The 18,317-nt window shown below is 44.4% G+C and overlaps 1 protein-coding gene across 1 annotated transcript in view; it reads right to left on the bottom strand.

Annotated features, from left to right (window-relative positions):
• POLN (DNA polymerase nu) overlaps nt 1-18,317 on the bottom strand; it is a 2,789,368-nt gene that overhangs the window by 1,210,254 nt on the left and 1,560,797 nt on the right. Inside the window, exon 11 of the mRNA XM_085643153.1 lies at nt 10,185-10,250. Coding sequence (XP_085499279.1) covers nt 10,185-10,250 — 66 coding nt within the window. The remainder of the gene's footprint in view (nt 1-10,184; nt 10,251-18,317) is intronic.

Below are 18,317 nucleotides of genomic sequence, written 5' to 3'. Positions count from 1 at the left end.
ATTATGATTTTTCCTTATTAAACACGCCTGGTGCAATAACAACACCAGTCCTTTCTGGCAGCAAAACGCAGGTTACGAGACCTTAACCTACAATATATGCTCTTATACCCAGCTGGGATGCGAGTCATATTCAATTTCAAGTCATTCTTCTTTGACACACCAGAAGCAGTTTTCGCATGGACTGATAAACACTCTCACCTCAAACCACATACACCTCCGCCGCGAGAATCAAACTCCTCCCAGAGCTCCCAACGGAACAGATTTCACAGGACCAATCATCAGGTGTGCCCCTGACAGCAAATTCTACTAGCCATGGATCTCTCTTCACCGGGACTATCCTACTATTCAATGTCCTCTGAACGGGCGTGAACGCCCAGCCATGGGGCGGATGAGCCTCGGACATTTCTATCTCCCCTCGTTAATGTTTTGTGGGAGGTATGGGTGTTGTTGGGGGCCTGGTGTGTGCTACGCTGCAACAGATGCTCCTAGCTTTTGGCAGTGTTGGGAGGAGGGAGGGGGTATCTCAGGGAATTTAGTTTAATTGTTATTAGACATGCAGACTTTTTATCTAGATTCAAACATTATCCTTATAGCGCCTTCAGGGACACTGGATGATGGCACAGACTCATGTGGCCCCTCTTGGGGACCTCACAGTGATTTCATTGAATGTCAGGGGTCTTCTCAATAAAATTAAAGGGGCACGGTCTTAGGCCAGGCCAAAAGATTTGGGGCCGATATCTTACTCCTAGAAGAGACCCATCTCCTTAGTACGAAAACCCCTTGTCTGGCTAGATTTGGGTTCCACCAGGTATACCACGCAGGATTCACCAGGGGGTCACGAGGTACGGCCATTCTTATACATCGCAGAGTCCCCTTCCAGCGCACGTCACCCTAGGCAGTATTTACGCTCACCCAACACTAGGGGGGACCTTTGTCTACAGGATTTCCAGGCTTTGGGGAGAGCTGCCAGAGGGTTTAACCCTCCTGGGTGGCGATTGGATTCAGTAGATAGACAGTGCAGCACTGATCGTCACCCGCCAGTGGGTCCCTCTAAACTGAACATGTTGGCATCCACCTTAGGCTGGGCAGACGTCTGGCAGGAATACCACCCCACAGAACACGGCAACACATTCATGTCCGTGGTACATGGTTCACAGTCCGGTCTAGATCACTTTTTTACACCTTGCATGTTACTACATAGGGTTTCACAAGTCACTCATTTCCACAAAGGGCTCTCAGATCACTCCCCGATTTCTCTAAAATTACATACTTGTTCTCGTAAACCCCCTTTCGGTGGCAGATGTCCCCGTGGCACCTTCGAAACCCGGACTACCAAGACATGCTACATACAGCAATAACTGAATATCTAGATACGAATGTCGCCTCTGCCCCTTCTCAGTGCATCCTTTGGGAGGCCCTGAAGCCCACCATTCGTGGAGCCGAAATTAGTTATACCAAAGAAAAACGTGCGCAGCGAGAGCAATTGGCAGACCTGGAGGCGCGCCAGGCGTCCCTGACGACGCAACTCAATGGAACCCCAGCCCATCTCTCCCGCGCAACTTGCTGCAAGTGCAACAAACAATACAACAATATCTAATGAGGGAAGCCAACGAGATTTGGGAGGCATCGCAACATTGAATATATCAATGGGGCGATAAGTCGGGTAAAAAGCTCCACAGGCTATGCCAGGTCGACAAATCCCCCGCTGTGGTTCCTCCCATACGTGATGCCAAAGGGAATGTATGCTCATCACCAGACCAGGTGGCTCAGGAATTCGCCCGACACTTTTCCTCACTGTATGAATGTCGCAAACAGCTTTCGGAGGCCCAAGTAGCGGAATTTTTTGTTGATATACCACCTCGAAGGCAAACAGACCACGTTCAAGACCAACTGGAGGCCCCTATCACAATAGATGAGCTGAGCGGGGCCTTACATGCTCTACGTCCAGGGCGGGCTGCCGGACCCAATAGATTCCCTATGGAGTTCCTGCTGCCGAATATGCATGTATTAGGCCCTCACTTACTAGCAGCATGCCCATGAACAGAGTATATTACCCCGGGATTGGAGACATGCAGAGATAGTCTTATTTCTTAAACTGGGTCACCCTCCTGAGGACCCTTCATCATACCGCCCTATCTCTCTCATTAATTTTGAGCCTAAACTATTAGGGTAGATCCTGGCTGATCGTCTCCTGACATGTGTGACAGACTTAATTCACCTGGACCAATCAGGCTTTATGCCCCATCGAGCTACTCGCCACAACATACGGAGAGTACATAATGCCAAAATGATGGCCCCAACATTAGGACGCCCAGCAGCTATTTTACTAGCTGATATAAACAAAGCATTTGATTCGCTCAGTTGGGTCTGTCTGTTCCAATTACTTGAGGCGGTAAATCTTGGCCCTTGCTTTATAGCATAAGTCCATCTACTCTAGACTAACTTAACTGTGTCTGTCCATATAGCTGGGCGTCATTCAGACCCCTTCCAAATTCAAAGGGGCACAAGACAGAGCTGTCCCCTATCCCCGCTGTTGTTTGTCTTAGCAGTGGAACCCTTGGCGGCCTGGGTTCGGAGTGACCCGGTGCTCTGTGGGTTTTAATGGTCCCAGTCACACTCAGACCGCATCGTACTGTACACGGATGTCGTCTTTTTCTTTATGACAGACCCGTGGTTTTTGGGGCCCTGCATCTTACAAATCCTTAGAATGTTTGGTGAAACTACTGGTCTACAGACCGACCCTGCTAAATCTGTGTTATTCCCCGTATGCGGCAACCAGGAGCGGGGCACCTGGGTGACACAACTGTCGCACGTGACGGGAGGTTTTAAATATCTGGGCATCTTTGTGCCACCCTGCCCTAAGATCTCATGGGCCAACAATATTAACCCACTACTAACGAGCCTAAATAACAAAACAACAATATGGTCCTCCCTTCCACTATCATTATATGGACGGTCTGCCATCTTTAAGATGGTCTCTTTACCTAGAATTCTCCACAGACTACAAAACTTCCCTTACAAGATTCCGCGCTCCTGGTTTGCACAAGTGAATGCTTTACATAACAAATTTCTCTGGAATGGCGGTGTGATTAGGGCAGCGTTACACACTTCCACACAGTCCACATACTGTGGGGGAATTGCAGCGGCAGATGTCTATGCCTACTATGTAGCGTCCCATATTTTGATAATCAATGAATGGTGGTACCACCGCCCAACCGACCCAGCCTTTGCACTGTACCACGCGGCTATGGATGGGACCCCCCCCCCCTTCTCCAGCTACTCTATGGTTCTAGAAACTTAGATGTGTTACCCCCGGCGAGTAGAGTGGTGATTCAGCTCTGGCGGAATACGGTCCGACAGATGGGGTGGTGCGGGACACTGACCCAAACAACTCCCTTGTGGTATGGCACATACCTCCATCCAGTGGCGGCTTTGAGGGGATTCCGTGGGTGAGGCTTGGTGGGAATATCGACCCTGGGAGATGTAATGCGAAGCAAGTAGATTTTCAGGTACATAAGACTCAGTTTTATAAATACCTTCAATTCCGCCATGCTTTGACCCCCCTGATTCATGCATTAGAGACCCTACCAGAATTTCACCCTCTTGGGGGTCGCCTACTGATGGGCGATCTGGGCCTACATAAAATTAGACAAACCTATCAAACATTGACGACCCATACACGGACAACACTTGACAAGACTAGACAAGCATGGCAAGAGGATATCCCCGACTTGACTGACGATGACTGGGCAGAGGCCATTGCCAGCCCTCGGGGCGCTGCAGTTTCCACACGATATCACCTAATCCAATTCAAATATTTACACCGTGCATACTACACACGGACCAGACTCTGGAAGATGGGTGTTATTCAGTCCCCTACATGCTTGCGATGTTAAAGGGATGGGACGTTTTTAGATACGGTCTGGAGCAGCTCCACGTTGCAACCCTTTTGACGCAGGGTATCAGCTTGTCTAAGTATTGTATTATCATGGGAACTCCCTCACAACCCACGACTCTTTCTCCTGCACAGTACAGATGAGATAGGGGGCAATAAATACAAACAACATGTGCTCTTCTTGGCCCTCACTATCGCCAAACGCGATATTGCACATTTGTGGAAGGGGACCGTTGCCCCCGCATATAGGCAAGTAAAAGGATGAACTAGACAAATGTATGGGTGCTAGGATTGCAGTGTTTCTGGCCCTGGGCTGCCCCCAAAAACACAGAAAAATTTGGGACCCTTAACAGAAATCACTATATATGTACACTTCCACTGACCAATGTGTTCCATATCATGTGATAGCCTGCCATTTTATGACTGTATCCTTGGTATGATTAATTGAATCTGGTACAGTCTGCATGTTGTTTATGTTATGTACCCTGCATCTTTCGCAGGTATTGCAATCTTTTAAAATGTCGGTATTCCTGATTCATCTGCTTTTCTTACAGGTACTTGTAGGGCTATGGCCCAAACTTCATTGGAATAACCAATTTTAAAAAAACATACTGATGCAGCCGTAAGTTAAAATAAATATTTAAAACTATGTTGTGTCTCCGTCAAATCTTATTGTGGACAAGTACAAGAGTGCGAGCGAAAGGGTGTGTCTTGTTACCTCAATTCCTGAGAGATCTGTGAGTGTTGTGTTCTGGGTGTCTAATCATTTGTTTCTCTGTTAGTGAGTAGGAGAGCAAGTGAGACACTACAGTTATTCGGTTTTGGGCTTGTGGATACTAAGGTGGTAGGAAGGCTCAGTCCCTATACACCAAGGTCCCATATTCCTGCGCATAGATCTGTATTTGTGCAGAATTCCTGCAACAATTCCCAGTGGGCCATGTAAGTCATACCGGCCATTGAACCTTTTGTAGGAGACGGTGCACTATCTCCTTTAGCTTCAAAGTGAAAAGACTGGACAGACCGCCTGCAATTCAACTTCGATTGGGCTGGTATTGCCCATGAGAGGAGGAGGGCCCTACTGCTCCACCTTGGCAGGAAGGACATCTATAGAATATAGAAAACGCTGGTAGGAGCCACTTCAAAGACATATGTCACCCTCTTAAACGCCTTAAATGCTTATTTCAAACCCATGGCCAACAGGGACTATTAACTTTTTGTATTCCGGCAGGCTCGGCAGGAATCGGATGAATCATTAAACATGTTCCATGGGCGAATGAAGGAACTCGCAAGCATGCGCGGTTTCCAGGATGACCAAGAACAAATTCGCACTCAAATAATTAAAGGGTGCTACTCTGCAAAACTCTGAGAAACTCTACTCCAGGAATCTGAAGAACCACTGCAAGACATCCGGTCACTATAACTGTCCAAAGAATTGGCTACGGCAATGGCCTCACATATGGAGGCTGCACTTCACCACCCAATCAAGACGGAGCAAGTCAACATCACGAAGACATGACCACCACCCGCCCCATAGCGGCACCCACCTGAAAAGAAGAAAGACTGTGGGTATTATGGAGAACCCCCACAACGGATGAGCGAATGCCCAGCAAAAGGGAAGCGGTGCTCTGCTTGCTGAAAGTACAATCACTTTGCCAAGGTATGCAGATCCTCCAAAACCCCGAAAGAAGCAGCACATATGCTGGTGGATGACACAGCCGACAGAGAGGACATGGACGAAGACACAGAAGACTACCCAGTACACTATATCCTTGCGGTGGGAAACCTTCCTAAAACTGTCATCATCTACCTTGGTGCCAGATAAAAGTAGACAACCAGCAAATCTTAGCCACGATCGATACTGGTGCGTCTATCGAACTGATGTCGGCACACACCTACCATGCCGTGAACCCCAGTCTCCCGCTAAAGGAAGCCAAGATCAAAGTATTTGCATATGGACAGAGGTCGCCCATTGCTATCCCGGGCTGATTCACATCCATGGTGTGTCACCAGGAACTGAGTACCATGGTATATGTGGCTGAAGTGAAACAGGGTATGCTTGTAAGCGGAACCATTGCGGAGACACTAGGGCTGATATTGTTCGCCTTAGCGGTACAAGAAGAAGAGATTGCGACTATCTTGGAAGAATTCGGCAAAGTCTTCAAAGGCATTGGATGCCTCAATAGCAAGGAAATTAAACTCCACATCGATCAATCCATCCAGTCAGTGGCGTTGAGACATCTGTGCATCGCCTTCCACATAAAGCCCAAAGTAGAGGAAGAGCTGGAAAAGGTAGAGCAAGAAGGGATCTTAGAGAAAGTCACAGGACCCACCCTGTGGGTCTCCCCGATTGTAGTGGCTAAAAAGCCAAAGCAACCAGGACAGGTCCACATCTGTGAGAACATGTGGCTCCTCAAAGCAGCCATCAAGAGGGAACGCCACCTCACTCCCACTATTGACGACATCCTAGGGTAGCTAAACAGTGCCATGTTGTTCTCCAAAATGGACCTCAGATCGGCGTGCCATCAACTACCGCCTGACCCAGATTCTAGATATGTTACCACGTTGTCAATACATGTAGGTCGCCGCCGGTATTGACGCCTCAATTTTGGCATCTCTAGTGCGCAGAGGTGTTTCAGAACACCATCAGAGAACCTGGGGAAATAAACGTGAGTGATGATATCCTAAAGGAACACTATAGACCTCTACGAAGAGTGCTACAACTTATCAAGGAGGCAGGTTTAACCCTGCATAGGGAGAAGGGAATTCCTAAAACACAAAATCAGTTTTTTCGGCTACACATTCTCGGAAAAGGGCATCGCTCCAAACCCGGAAAAGGTGCGTGACATCCAAGAAGCTCTAGCCCCATGCAACATCTCAGAAACATGAAGTTTCCATGGGTTGGTGAATTTCTGCGGAAGGCTCATCCCAGATTTAACTAATCTCACTCAACCTCTCCACAAACTCATCAAGTCATTGATGCTCTGTTAGAATGTTAAGGGTGCTGACGAGAGGTAAGAACTGACGAAATAATGACCCTACAAGGATATATTGTATGTTAGTCGTTGTTTGCTAGATGAATGCCACAAACTTTAACTGTTAAATATTGATATGCTGACTGACAATATGGATATATACATGCAGTATTGAGTCTGTGGGGAGGGGGTGGGAAGAACAGTTAGTTTAAGTTAAGACTGGGAGGAACATGAGAAGAGTTAGAAATCGATAAAACGCCAATACTGAGTTATGTATACGGAAGAAACGGACACTGGAGGGACATTACAATTAATGGAGACATATATGTACAAACTGTTAAGTAATACCAAGGATAACTCATTGATCAGATTGTAAATGTTTAGTTTATACCAAGCTTCAATACATGGCATGGTGATGGCGATTCAAACAATGTATATCAATAATGGAAGAAGTTGTAATAATGAGAAAACCAATAAAAAATGTTATAAAAAAAGTCATTGATGCTCTGGCAACGGGGCCCTGTACAGGAAATGTTGTTCCAAGGAACCAAAGAGGCGTTATCTGCTGACACCATCCTATCGTACTTTGATCCGACAAAGGCGACCAATGTGGCCCTGGATGCGAGCCCTCATGGTCTGGGAGAAGTCCTCATGCAGCGACAACAGGACAAGAGCTGGACTCTAGTGGCCTATGCCAGCCGGTCATTAACAGAGACAGACAAATGTTATTCCCAGATAGAACGCGAGGCCATAGCAATCCACTGAGCCTGCAGACATTTCCACATCTATGTGTATGACCACCCTTTTGTCGTCATTTCAGAACACAAGCCTCTCATACCGCTCTTTAAAGGATCTTCATCCAAGCCTCCACCACGTATTGAGAAATGGCCCTTGTAACTACAAGACTAAGACTGCACGGTCGAGTATCTTCCCGGTTCATCCAATTCCGCTGACTATCTGTCACACGACCCCAGGAGTGCCACCTCCGCCGAGGTAGCAGACGCAGAAGCAATGGAAGCCTATGTTAGGCTAGTGACAGAACGGTTCCGCCTCATCCTTATGGCGTTTGAATCACTGAGAGACTCCATACTGGGAGATGAGTGCTTGCAGATGTCAATGGCCGCCATTAAGTTGAATGAACCTGCCAGGAGAGATCTCTCAAGGAGGACCCCAGAGGAAAGGAAAGTGCTTGATTCCCTAATACATTTACGGCAGGAGTTGTCGACTGAAGACACTGGGTGCTTTCTTAGAGGACCAAGACTAGTTATACCATGAAGCCTCACGTCCCAGGCAGTGCATCGAGGTCATCAAGGGATCTTCAAAACAAAGAGTGACTCCGGGCCAAGGTGTGGTTTCCGGGAATAGATAACATGGTGTAACAGACGGTCTGGTCATGTCATTGGTGTCAGGTGTAAAGAAAGTCCAAAGCATCCCTTGGAAAACGTGAGCATAAATTTTGGACATCACCCCAATCGGCGATATGCCCTAGTCCTCATTAATGACTATACCAAATATCGAGAGGTAGAGATTGTGGGATCCCAAAATGCCACAGAAGTCATAGCCAAGGTAGAAAAAGTAATTGCCACCTGTGGCATAATCAAGCTGGTGAGGACAGACAATGGTCCCACCTTTCATGGGTAGGAATTCACAGATTATCTGAATTCCTGGGGCACTCAACATTACAAGGTGACCCCGAGGTGGCCTCAGACGAATGGGGAGGTTGAGTGGTTCATGTGGACCCTTAACAAGGTGATCCGCATAGCCCAATGCGACCACTCATCAATCGAACGAGCTATCTACAGTTTTCTGAGTGAATACTGGATGATTCCAAATGTGACGACCAGAAGAGCCCCAGGGTACGTGATTTCAGGATTCCATCAATTTTGCGGTGGTGCTCAACAAAAGAAAGAATACCAATGATCTGTCCAGTGCCAGGCGGACAGACTGTTAACTATCAATTTGCCAAGGAGATCTAGTGTACCTCAAGGACCGCCATACTGGTAGTAAGTTCTGCCTTCCTTTTGAAAACCGCCCGTGGGTGGTGACAGGCAGAAAAAAAACAATGGTCTCTGACCGCAAAGGCGAGGAAGAAGTCACTTGCAATGTCTCATTTTTAAAGAAAGTTAATGGAGTAAGAGGAAGGCCCAAGATCATGTGGATGAAACTAATCTCAGTGAAGAGGACATAATGCCTGACTCTTTGTCCCCGCCTCAGAATGGCTCTCCAAAACTGTCCCGGGTTGAAGACTCAACATCTGAAGTGTCAGACCTTATCCCAGGGGTGTTCCCTGAAAATGGAGACTCTGACTCCCAGGTGCCCACCTGTTCTGGCTGCAGTGACCATTCCAAATATAGCCTAAGGGGCAACCTTGCTCCATCTTCCCGACTGGCTGATTTTCTAGTGTGAAGAAGACGCTGTTGAAGAGCTGGAGTCGGCGGAGTGGTAACAGCGTGAAATGTGTTGACATGCAATGATGTTTATGTTCTATTGTAAAACCTATGGTTTATGATGTTTTGATTTGATATTATTTCTGTTAAAGTTGGAAAGGAAAGTAGTGTTGCTCTATTCCCAAGGATGCAGGGGTGTGGAGAGGTGCACCTTTAGCGGCCACCTTTAGTGGTTACGCTGGGTGTGACGCAGGAACAGAAGATATAAAATAAAGGCGGGCATGACGTTCAGCAGATTGGCCTCTCTAACTATATGACATGTATACGTGTACTCATCATTTCTAGGCTTTACAAGCCACAGGGTCTTTAGGACACTCTGTGGGCCACCACTACATGGGGAGACACCTGCACACAGAAGGATGCAACAACGCACCTATTTGTGTACAAGTGTCTGCCTAGTACAATTGTTATGTAAAAGATGCAGGGCGAATGCAGCCTGGTGTGCATTATATTAAGGAGGCAATTCTACTGATTCGGTGAAAGAGGGTGTTACGTTGCCAGTGTGATATTGACATGCAAAGTGCAATGTCTGACATAGTGGAAGACTACTGAAACGCTACTTCCGGGGTGGGCTGGCCGCTGACTGAACTCATGAGTCAAGTCTATAGTGTTTGCGCAGTAGCCGTTCTTCTGTAGCAAACACGAGCGATTCTCATTCTGCAAATGGTACTAAATCCCTGTCGTGCAGGCCCTGTACCTTCTGTAACATGGGACAGGATCCATTTTGTGTTAGAAATCTGTTTGCAATTGTAATCGGCTATTTCCATTTTGCAAGTGTCCTTATTGCAAGGACATTTTACGTATCTCTCACATAATTACCTCTATCAATCATTTTTTTTTTACAACAAATATAGTTAAATAGGACATTACCTGCAGTTTGACTTGAAGTTCCTTCATGAGATCATAAAGGGTTTCCAAATTCTCACAAGCATTCTGCTGTTAAGAATAAAACGATTGATTAACGTACATCCAGAGCAATAGCTGTTTAAGAACGACTGTACAATTTATGTAGAGAGAACATTCACCATTTTAACTGGTTTGGGAGCAGGAAGAAATAAAATCGTGCCCAACGTTTTAGCTTTTGTGTGCTGAAACAATGTAAGTATCCTTCAGTAACAAAGAGGAACTGGAAAATGGAAAGATAGCGATGCGTATTTCTTCCACAGTGAGACTTTTCTACCGTGTCTATAATGTAGGAAGGTGTGTGTGTGAGTAGATGTGATGGGGAGTGCGCGCTGATATGTGTGGTGGTGGTGAATCAGTAATTATTGTGTCGGTGTCATGGCTGTCTGTTGGTCGGTGGCGTGTTCCTGATGGGGTAAGTGTTTGTATTGTTGAGATGGCGAGTGAGTGTGCTGGTTGGGGTTGTGCTGATGTATGTTTTTGATAGTGTGTGGGACACTTACCTCCAAGCCAGGACTACAGAAACCAGTATAATTTCAGAGGATCTTCCCGATCAAGGTTAAAGTTCAATCACATGAAATGGACAAGACAAAGAAATCCTCTGAAAGCAGGAGCCGGTGTTGTGTAATATCTGGTATCCCCTTGGGATCCGGTATCCCCTGCTCTTCGGCTCTCTTCGGTGAGTAAACTCAGCCCGGGCAAGATCAGACAGAAGCAGTCGATCTCTGCTCGGCTGAGTGCGGGGATACACGATTTCACTGGATAGCAAATGGAGGATTAGGCTACTAATTGCCCACGTTTAATTAATATAGGAGTCAATGAATGCTGCACATGAAGAGACAGGAAGCAAATCTCGAGGAGAACAAAGAAAGAAACGTGAAATAAATAAATAAATATACGCATGCACGGAGTGAAATAATGGAATTCATTTTGCATAGAGTGAAAAAATGGAATAAGTTTAAGAGGCATGCACGGAGTGAAATCATGGAATACGTTTGCGAGGCATGGAGTGAGATAATGGAATAAGTTTGTGAGGCATGCACGGAGTGAAAGAATGGAATACATTTTCAAGGAGAAAACGGAGAGATGCAATACTGTCTGAACGTGCAGTTAATTGCTAAATAACATAAATAAGCTCTTATTACATGGATTGTACATGATAATTTTTAACAAGTATTTCATAGAGCCAAGGTTTACAATTGCTATGAGTGACATTTTCATAATGTCAGAGTAATTATGTGTGACCTTTGAACGACTATGAGTGATACTTTCTCACAAGCAGAATCAAGCAATACAGAGGAGGGACCACCACACTGAAATGCGTTACGCCTGAGGAATGGTACTAGGCAGGAATCCTTAACTATGAAGACAGATCAGTATTTCTGTTCTGTGACATTGTTTGTCTGCCTCGATATTTCATCTTTCTTGCAAATAAACATGCTGAGCACTATATTGCTGTTAGATAACTTTTATAGTTTAAAGGCAGAGCCTAATCACATCTACGTGGACCTGTTTCTTCTTTCACATTCCATTCCTTTCTATTAAATTAATTCTATAGATTATCGATTCTCCCCGACTCATTTATTATCATTATCTTTGCGAATATACCACCACTCCTATGACGTGTGTCTTGGTTATGCTATGCTCTAATATCTTATTATTCTGTTAAACTCTCGTTTTTCTCCCTAGCACTTACTGTTAACTGTAACTATAACAGATGTAACTATGTAAAAATGTTCTTATGTAATGTCCTATCTCATGTAAAGCGCTCTGATACCTTCGGGTCTAGCCAGCGCTATATAAAACTTTTTAAATAAATAAAATAAATAGATAATTGTCACTCAACCGTACACAAACCATACTGGGTGTACTTCACTTATATTATATACTAGTGTGAACAGTTGGAGCCGCTAGTTTGACATTAAATAATTACCATGTAAAACTATTGTTTTTAACCTTTATCATTCCTGCATTTTGTAAAATGATGTTGCCTTCTTTTATTGCTATTTATTACTACTATTGGTTTTTGGAAAATAAAATGCAGCCTTTAACTTGACCTCCAATGCATGGGGCACGGAGTACTAAACTGAAATAGGCACCGGGTAATATAGCTATGTAGGTTCAAGTCCCTGCTGCAAGGATCAGTGTGAAATCTGCAAGGCCCATGAATTGATTTGGTCTCTGTTCTTCATTTCTATCTGTTGTTGATTGTGTGTGGTGGTGTGCTGTTATTTATAGTGCTGCAAAGCTCCAATGATGGTGACACCTCGAGCACTGTAGATTTTTTTTTTATTATTACTGATACCACAAATCTGTGTCATTGTATGTCAATTGGACTTCAAGGCATGAGTTAAATTTCTTCATTTGTGGAAATTGTCCCTGTTTTTACTTATTTCTTACAAGCATGAGCTATGGTTACTGTGTGTAAAACAAGATTTGTACAAAGTATGGCTCCAGGCACACAGGGTGAACATTGTCACACAGAAACTGCGCTCCTAAAGGCAACAGCTCTTGTTAAAATAAAATCCTTCTTTTTGAACATGATGTGAAGTGGAATGTGTGCTTGGGAGTGTATACAAATCATTCTATGGCATGTTTTCTGCCTGTGCAGAGCGCCTTTGACCATGGAGTGTGGAAGTTGTTGACAACGACATCAGGCCCCACGCACAGCTCGTCTGTGCGCAGAGATCCACCAGGGGCTTCTATGATATGCCTTGCTCTGTAGCCCTAAGGAGGAACTGCCAATTCTTTAGCCATGGATGAAATGCTGCTGAGGGGAGATCACCTTACAGATGCCCCACTGGATGGAGGCTGGCCATCGTGCCATTAGCAGCTACTATACTGAACTTAGGCACACTTACTTTTGAGGGTGGCAATGATTCCTCACGCCGCTTGATTCTGGCTCAGCTGGGACCTGAGCACACACGCACACACGTTTCAGGCGTGCCCGGTGGGGTCGGGTCCGGTTGTGTGATACCGTGTGCGTGCACTGCAGCTGCAAGCTCTTTCCCATAGTGCCAGCTGCAGCAGTGTGTCAGTGTGCCAGCAGGTACATGAGCCGTTGGTTTGGTGTAGTCCATTGCTGGGAGACCGCCACGTGGTGCAAAATGTCATCTGCACTGCTGTTGCCCCAGCAGCCCTTAGTGCAGGCAGCAGCCCATGAAAGCTTTCAAGTTGCATGCCTCAAACAACACAACGTCTTTGTAGCCATTGGCCGGGACAGGCGCTGACTTCAACATCCTGACGTCAGTGAACACTAATGCTGCATGCGTTTCCTAAGAGTTACATTGTAACACTGTGCAGCTCTTGCAACTGCACCAGAGCCCACAAGCCTGCCAGGAACAGCGCCCACTGCGTGCTGCCACTTAAGCTTGTATGACTGTACATTATAAAATAGCAGCGCTATGGCTTGACAGCTGAGGGGGCACTATAATGTGTGACTTTATATTTCAGTGTGGTGACACGGATCACCACACTGAGATGCGTTAGTCTAACCCCTGATGCATGGTACTTGGCAGAGCAGGTATTTTGCAAAGTATGCTTGTCTTTTACATGGACGGTTGGCAAAGTGGGACAGTGTGCATTTATTGACTTCCATTCACCACTGATGTGTAGCATGGCTAGTTTAAAATTATCTTGCAGTCCTGTAAGATTAGGGTTCATAAATGATAAGATGTTTTTGAGCTTGAAGAGTGTGATTATAACGTGTGGTGGAGCTGTCGTGATTAGGCTGAGGAAGTGATCTACAGGTCTGATTTTGCAATGGATGGAGACACTAGAGCAATGTGCTTGCAAGGGCATTGTGCAAGGCAGTAAATTGACTGGGGGCACGGTTTAGTACCTCTACATCCTTGTTGGCATAATGCATCCGATCCCTTGTGTAGAAAGGTGTGAAGGTTGCTGGAATTTATATGGCGCAGTCCTGTGAATCCTGTCTTGCATATGAGTCTGGAGGAGGCTTTATAGACTGGATATTCCATATTTGAGTCTTGTATCAGTTGGCAATAACCAATAATACATTGTAGTTATCGGTTGTGTATATAGCCAAAGTTCCTGCGATGGGTGGAAGTGAGCATATTAGCACTCTGCTTTCATAGATAATACCAAAGCGGGCGCATTTGGTTGTATGCACACCCGATTAATAAGAACAGCATGCATCTGCACGTACTTCATGAAAACTTTCTGCAGCAGGCCAACAGATGACAATACAAGTTTTCTTTCATGATTCAAGTGCCGCTCCGTCCCTGTTTTAACAAGCATCTGCAATGCAATCGGTCTCTAATTTATGCGAGTTTGAGCTATTGGCAATGTAAATGACACTGCCTTTTATTTATGTTTTGGTTATTAAAACACAAATAAAAGGCATTGTCATTTACAATGCCAATAGCTTCAACTCTCGCAAATGCAAGACCTATTGCATTCCAAATGCTTGAAGGCATCGCAGAGTTGCCCTTTCTGTCTCCCATGGCCCCTGAAGAGCTTCCCGTTTGATACGAGTTCAATGAACAAGCCAGTGGTCACTCCTGCAGTAATAGAAACTCATTAAAGAAAATAGTGCTTACAGACTAAAGAAGAAGTACTGTGTAACAACCGAAGTAAAAGAACCAGTCCTCATGGGAGGTTGCAAATGAAGACAAGGCGGTACTAAGGAGGGACTAACAAGCCTAATAGCAGAGATGCCCAGGCTCGACCTAAAAAGGCACAGAATACCCGGACGCTCAGCTGTGCTCTTCTGTAGTGCTTCTAAAGCACTAAACTGAATAAGTACTGTTTTGGGGTGCAAGATTAACACCCTTTTCAATATATTAACCACCTTAATCAGGGTTAGATTTCTTGTCTTTGCTGCTGTTTAGATGAAATGAACAGCAAACCCTTTTGATTCACCTCCATGAATCCTTTATATCGATACATTTAGATTATGATAATGCTATCTATGAAACTTTGCCATTTTGAAATTTGCAACCAGTCAGATTCTTGGTCAATAGTGATAATGCCCTGGTGGACGAGAGGCTGTGTCTAGCCACAATCTGAATGCTGGCAGAACTAAAGTACAACAGCACATTACTCTTGAGACTTTCAAATAGATCAGCTTCTTACTCTTAAAAAAATAAATATCATCCTGTCGCGGGACCTTGTGCCTTTTTGTGTGTTATTAAGGATTGGAATGCATCTCAAGAAATATCTAATGCATTGTTTTATGTTTGTATATTCTGTTCAGGGATTATATTTACTGTTGGTCTTTTGTGATTTAAGTTAAATAACAGACTAGTGCAATTGGTAAGTGGATCTGATACCGCAAATTCCTGCATTTTTCAGTTTGAAAAAAATGCATTAAATACAATGAAACACGATTAGAGTTCATTAATTTATATTCAGAAGTTATATTCAGATGTTGCCACCTGGACCTATTAATTGTTTCTTGTGTTAATAAAATATGTTGTAAGCAGTCCTTTCTCGCTAGTCCACCTTTCATCCAAGGAGTATGATATTGGTAGTTTTGTAAACAAGAAGTAAGTGTGTGAAATGAGTCCAATGCACAACAAACAGATTTCTCTTAAGCCACACACAGTTGGTTGTTTTGGATACACGGGTATTGAACGCAAGGAAAAAGATGCTGCTACGTAGCCCTACAAGTCTCATTCATCTCCTGGGGCACGACATCCCTGTCCCTGATGACTTTGTTCTGGGCAGTGGGCAGCCAGGAGGACGTCCTCTACACCTCCTGGCTCACCCCAAACATCAGTTTACTACTAGGATCTTCCAAACAACCCTACTAAATTCTCTCTGATGTTATTTCTCCTTTGACTCATTCCAAACCTCATTTTTTTACTTTTGATTCTTTCTCCCTGATCCCTTACTACAGGCTTTTCCCTCCTCCATCTCTCCTTTACTCATCCCAGACCTCAACTTACTAATATGATCTCCCAATTAACACTTCTGATTTTCTTCCCTCCTCTAGCCCTCCATTACTGTATTCAATCCAAGTAACAGACTCACATGTCCTTCGCTCACTTAACTCGTGCCTTTGAGTACTAATACTATGCTCATATTTCCCTATACTAATCCATCACTAATCCTTTTTTGGTTCTGGAGTAACCTGCTACTCGCCGAAAAGTCCTTTGAGTCCTCGTCAGGGGTAGTAAGTGCTATATAGATACAATTACAATTACAATAGCAAGTGATGGAATCAGATTGTACACTAAAAGACGAGGAGAGATAATGACAGAGAAGGGAAACAATGGCAGAGATAAAAAAAACTTAATGATTAGAACACATCAATACGGAGACCATATTATAGTGTGACGGATAGAAAAAGGCATTGAGAAAAAGCAGGAGAGGAAAATGGAGAAATAAAACATTTCAGATTTTATACAATGAACAATTTTCAAATCTGTTCTCAAAACTTTTCACTGGCACTGTAAGTGCATAACAGTGATTCTTTCATTTTATACATACAGTAATAAGGCTGCCACCTTGCTCACATATCACCAGCCTGCATTATATTTCTGTGCTAGTGCCTATTAAAAAAACAAATTGAAGCGGTTGCATAGATTGATAAGGGCTTTGTGCGATTTACTGACCCGAAAAGGGCAACGTGAATCCCTATCAAGGGCTGGGTCCATGGGAAGATTAAAATCGCCCGCTATTATGTGCATGGCAGAGTCTGGAATTGTATCAATCTGCTTACTGAGGTTATCCCAAAATGTCAGGTCATCCCCATTTGGGGCATAGATGTTTGTAATGTAGAATTCCGTGTTGTCTTTAACTGGTTTTGTTGTTACCCACCTTCCCTGTGTATCAGTAGAGCTAGACATTAGATCTATATTGGCTTTTTTAGCTATTAAAGTCAGGACAATGTTCTTTTTACCCACAGCTTCAGAACCAGTAACCACTCTGTAAAACCTGTTTCTAAGTGAGTTGAACTGTTTAGCGTAAATTTTTGTTTCCTGCAATAGGATGATATCACCTTTCTGTTTATGGATGGTAGTCGAGAATCTTCCTTCTTTTGATAGGGTGGTTGAGGCCCTTTAACGTTCAACGAGACTATCTTGAGATTATGTTGAGCCATAGTTATCGGAGAAGCTTGGGACATTCATAGAGGGTAGTAGCCTGTCTAGTGGACACCTTTTGTAACGTATAGTCGAGATGACTCTCCAACTTGTCAGGCATGAGTCACCTTTCTTGACCTGCGTTAGATTATTAAATGGTCCTGACGCTGGCACTGTCTTCAGCTTTGGTGATAACTTGGTTGGGACTGTGTACAGATAGATCGCGCTGTCATCTGAGGAGCCACCTGTGTTCACCCTGAACACACTGCATTTCTTTACATTTGGAAGATGAGAACAATTATGACAGTGATGACAATCACAATAATGATAATAATAACCGGCAAAGAAAAATAACAACATACATACATAAAGGAAAAAAACTTAATACAAACCCTCATCCCCGCCCACCCCATCCCACTCCCACCCACCCACGCCGTAAAGTAGTGAACTGGCATGTTGATATGGGAAGAAGGCTTCCCTCCCATGGGAGCCAGATAAGTGTAATTGAACGCATTTGTCCAATCTATGAACTAAGACAAGAACAACAATAGGTGAGAACTAACCTTGAAAGGAGGCACCGCTGAAGGATAAACAGATTTTTCATTGACGGGTATAGCTATCAGGCGCCTTAGCAGTGTGATAATTGACCAAACATTTTAGAAATGACTATCAGCCTTGATTGAGTAACCCATAGTTACAAACAGTCAACAGGTAATTGATATATGCAATATGTGAAACATAACCGTATACTTGTATCATTTAAACAGAAGTTACCAGAAGGGCAAGTAAGGTATCTGAGGCAGACACCACTTCACCTCACTTAAACCAAGCAGCTTTGAGGTTTAAAGGATATTAGGCTATTTGTCCTATATTAGTGAAATCAATATGTGTAGAGAGTAACATATCTCCGAAATCTATCTGTCAATAAATTAACATGTGTATGACAATGTGTATAATACCTATATAATAACCACCGTCAACTAACCCCATCAAACTTACAGGGAGGACAGAAATGAAATACAGAACGTACAGAGAGTACAGAGGATTCAAA

This window comes from Triturus cristatus, chromosome 2_2 (assembly GCF_964204655.1).
Source record: "Triturus cristatus chromosome 2_2, aTriCri1.1, whole genome shotgun sequence".
Lineage (NCBI taxonomy): Eukaryota > Metazoa > Chordata > Amphibia > Caudata > Salamandridae > Triturus > Triturus cristatus.
This window is presented reverse-complemented; position numbering and strand designations above follow the sequence as displayed.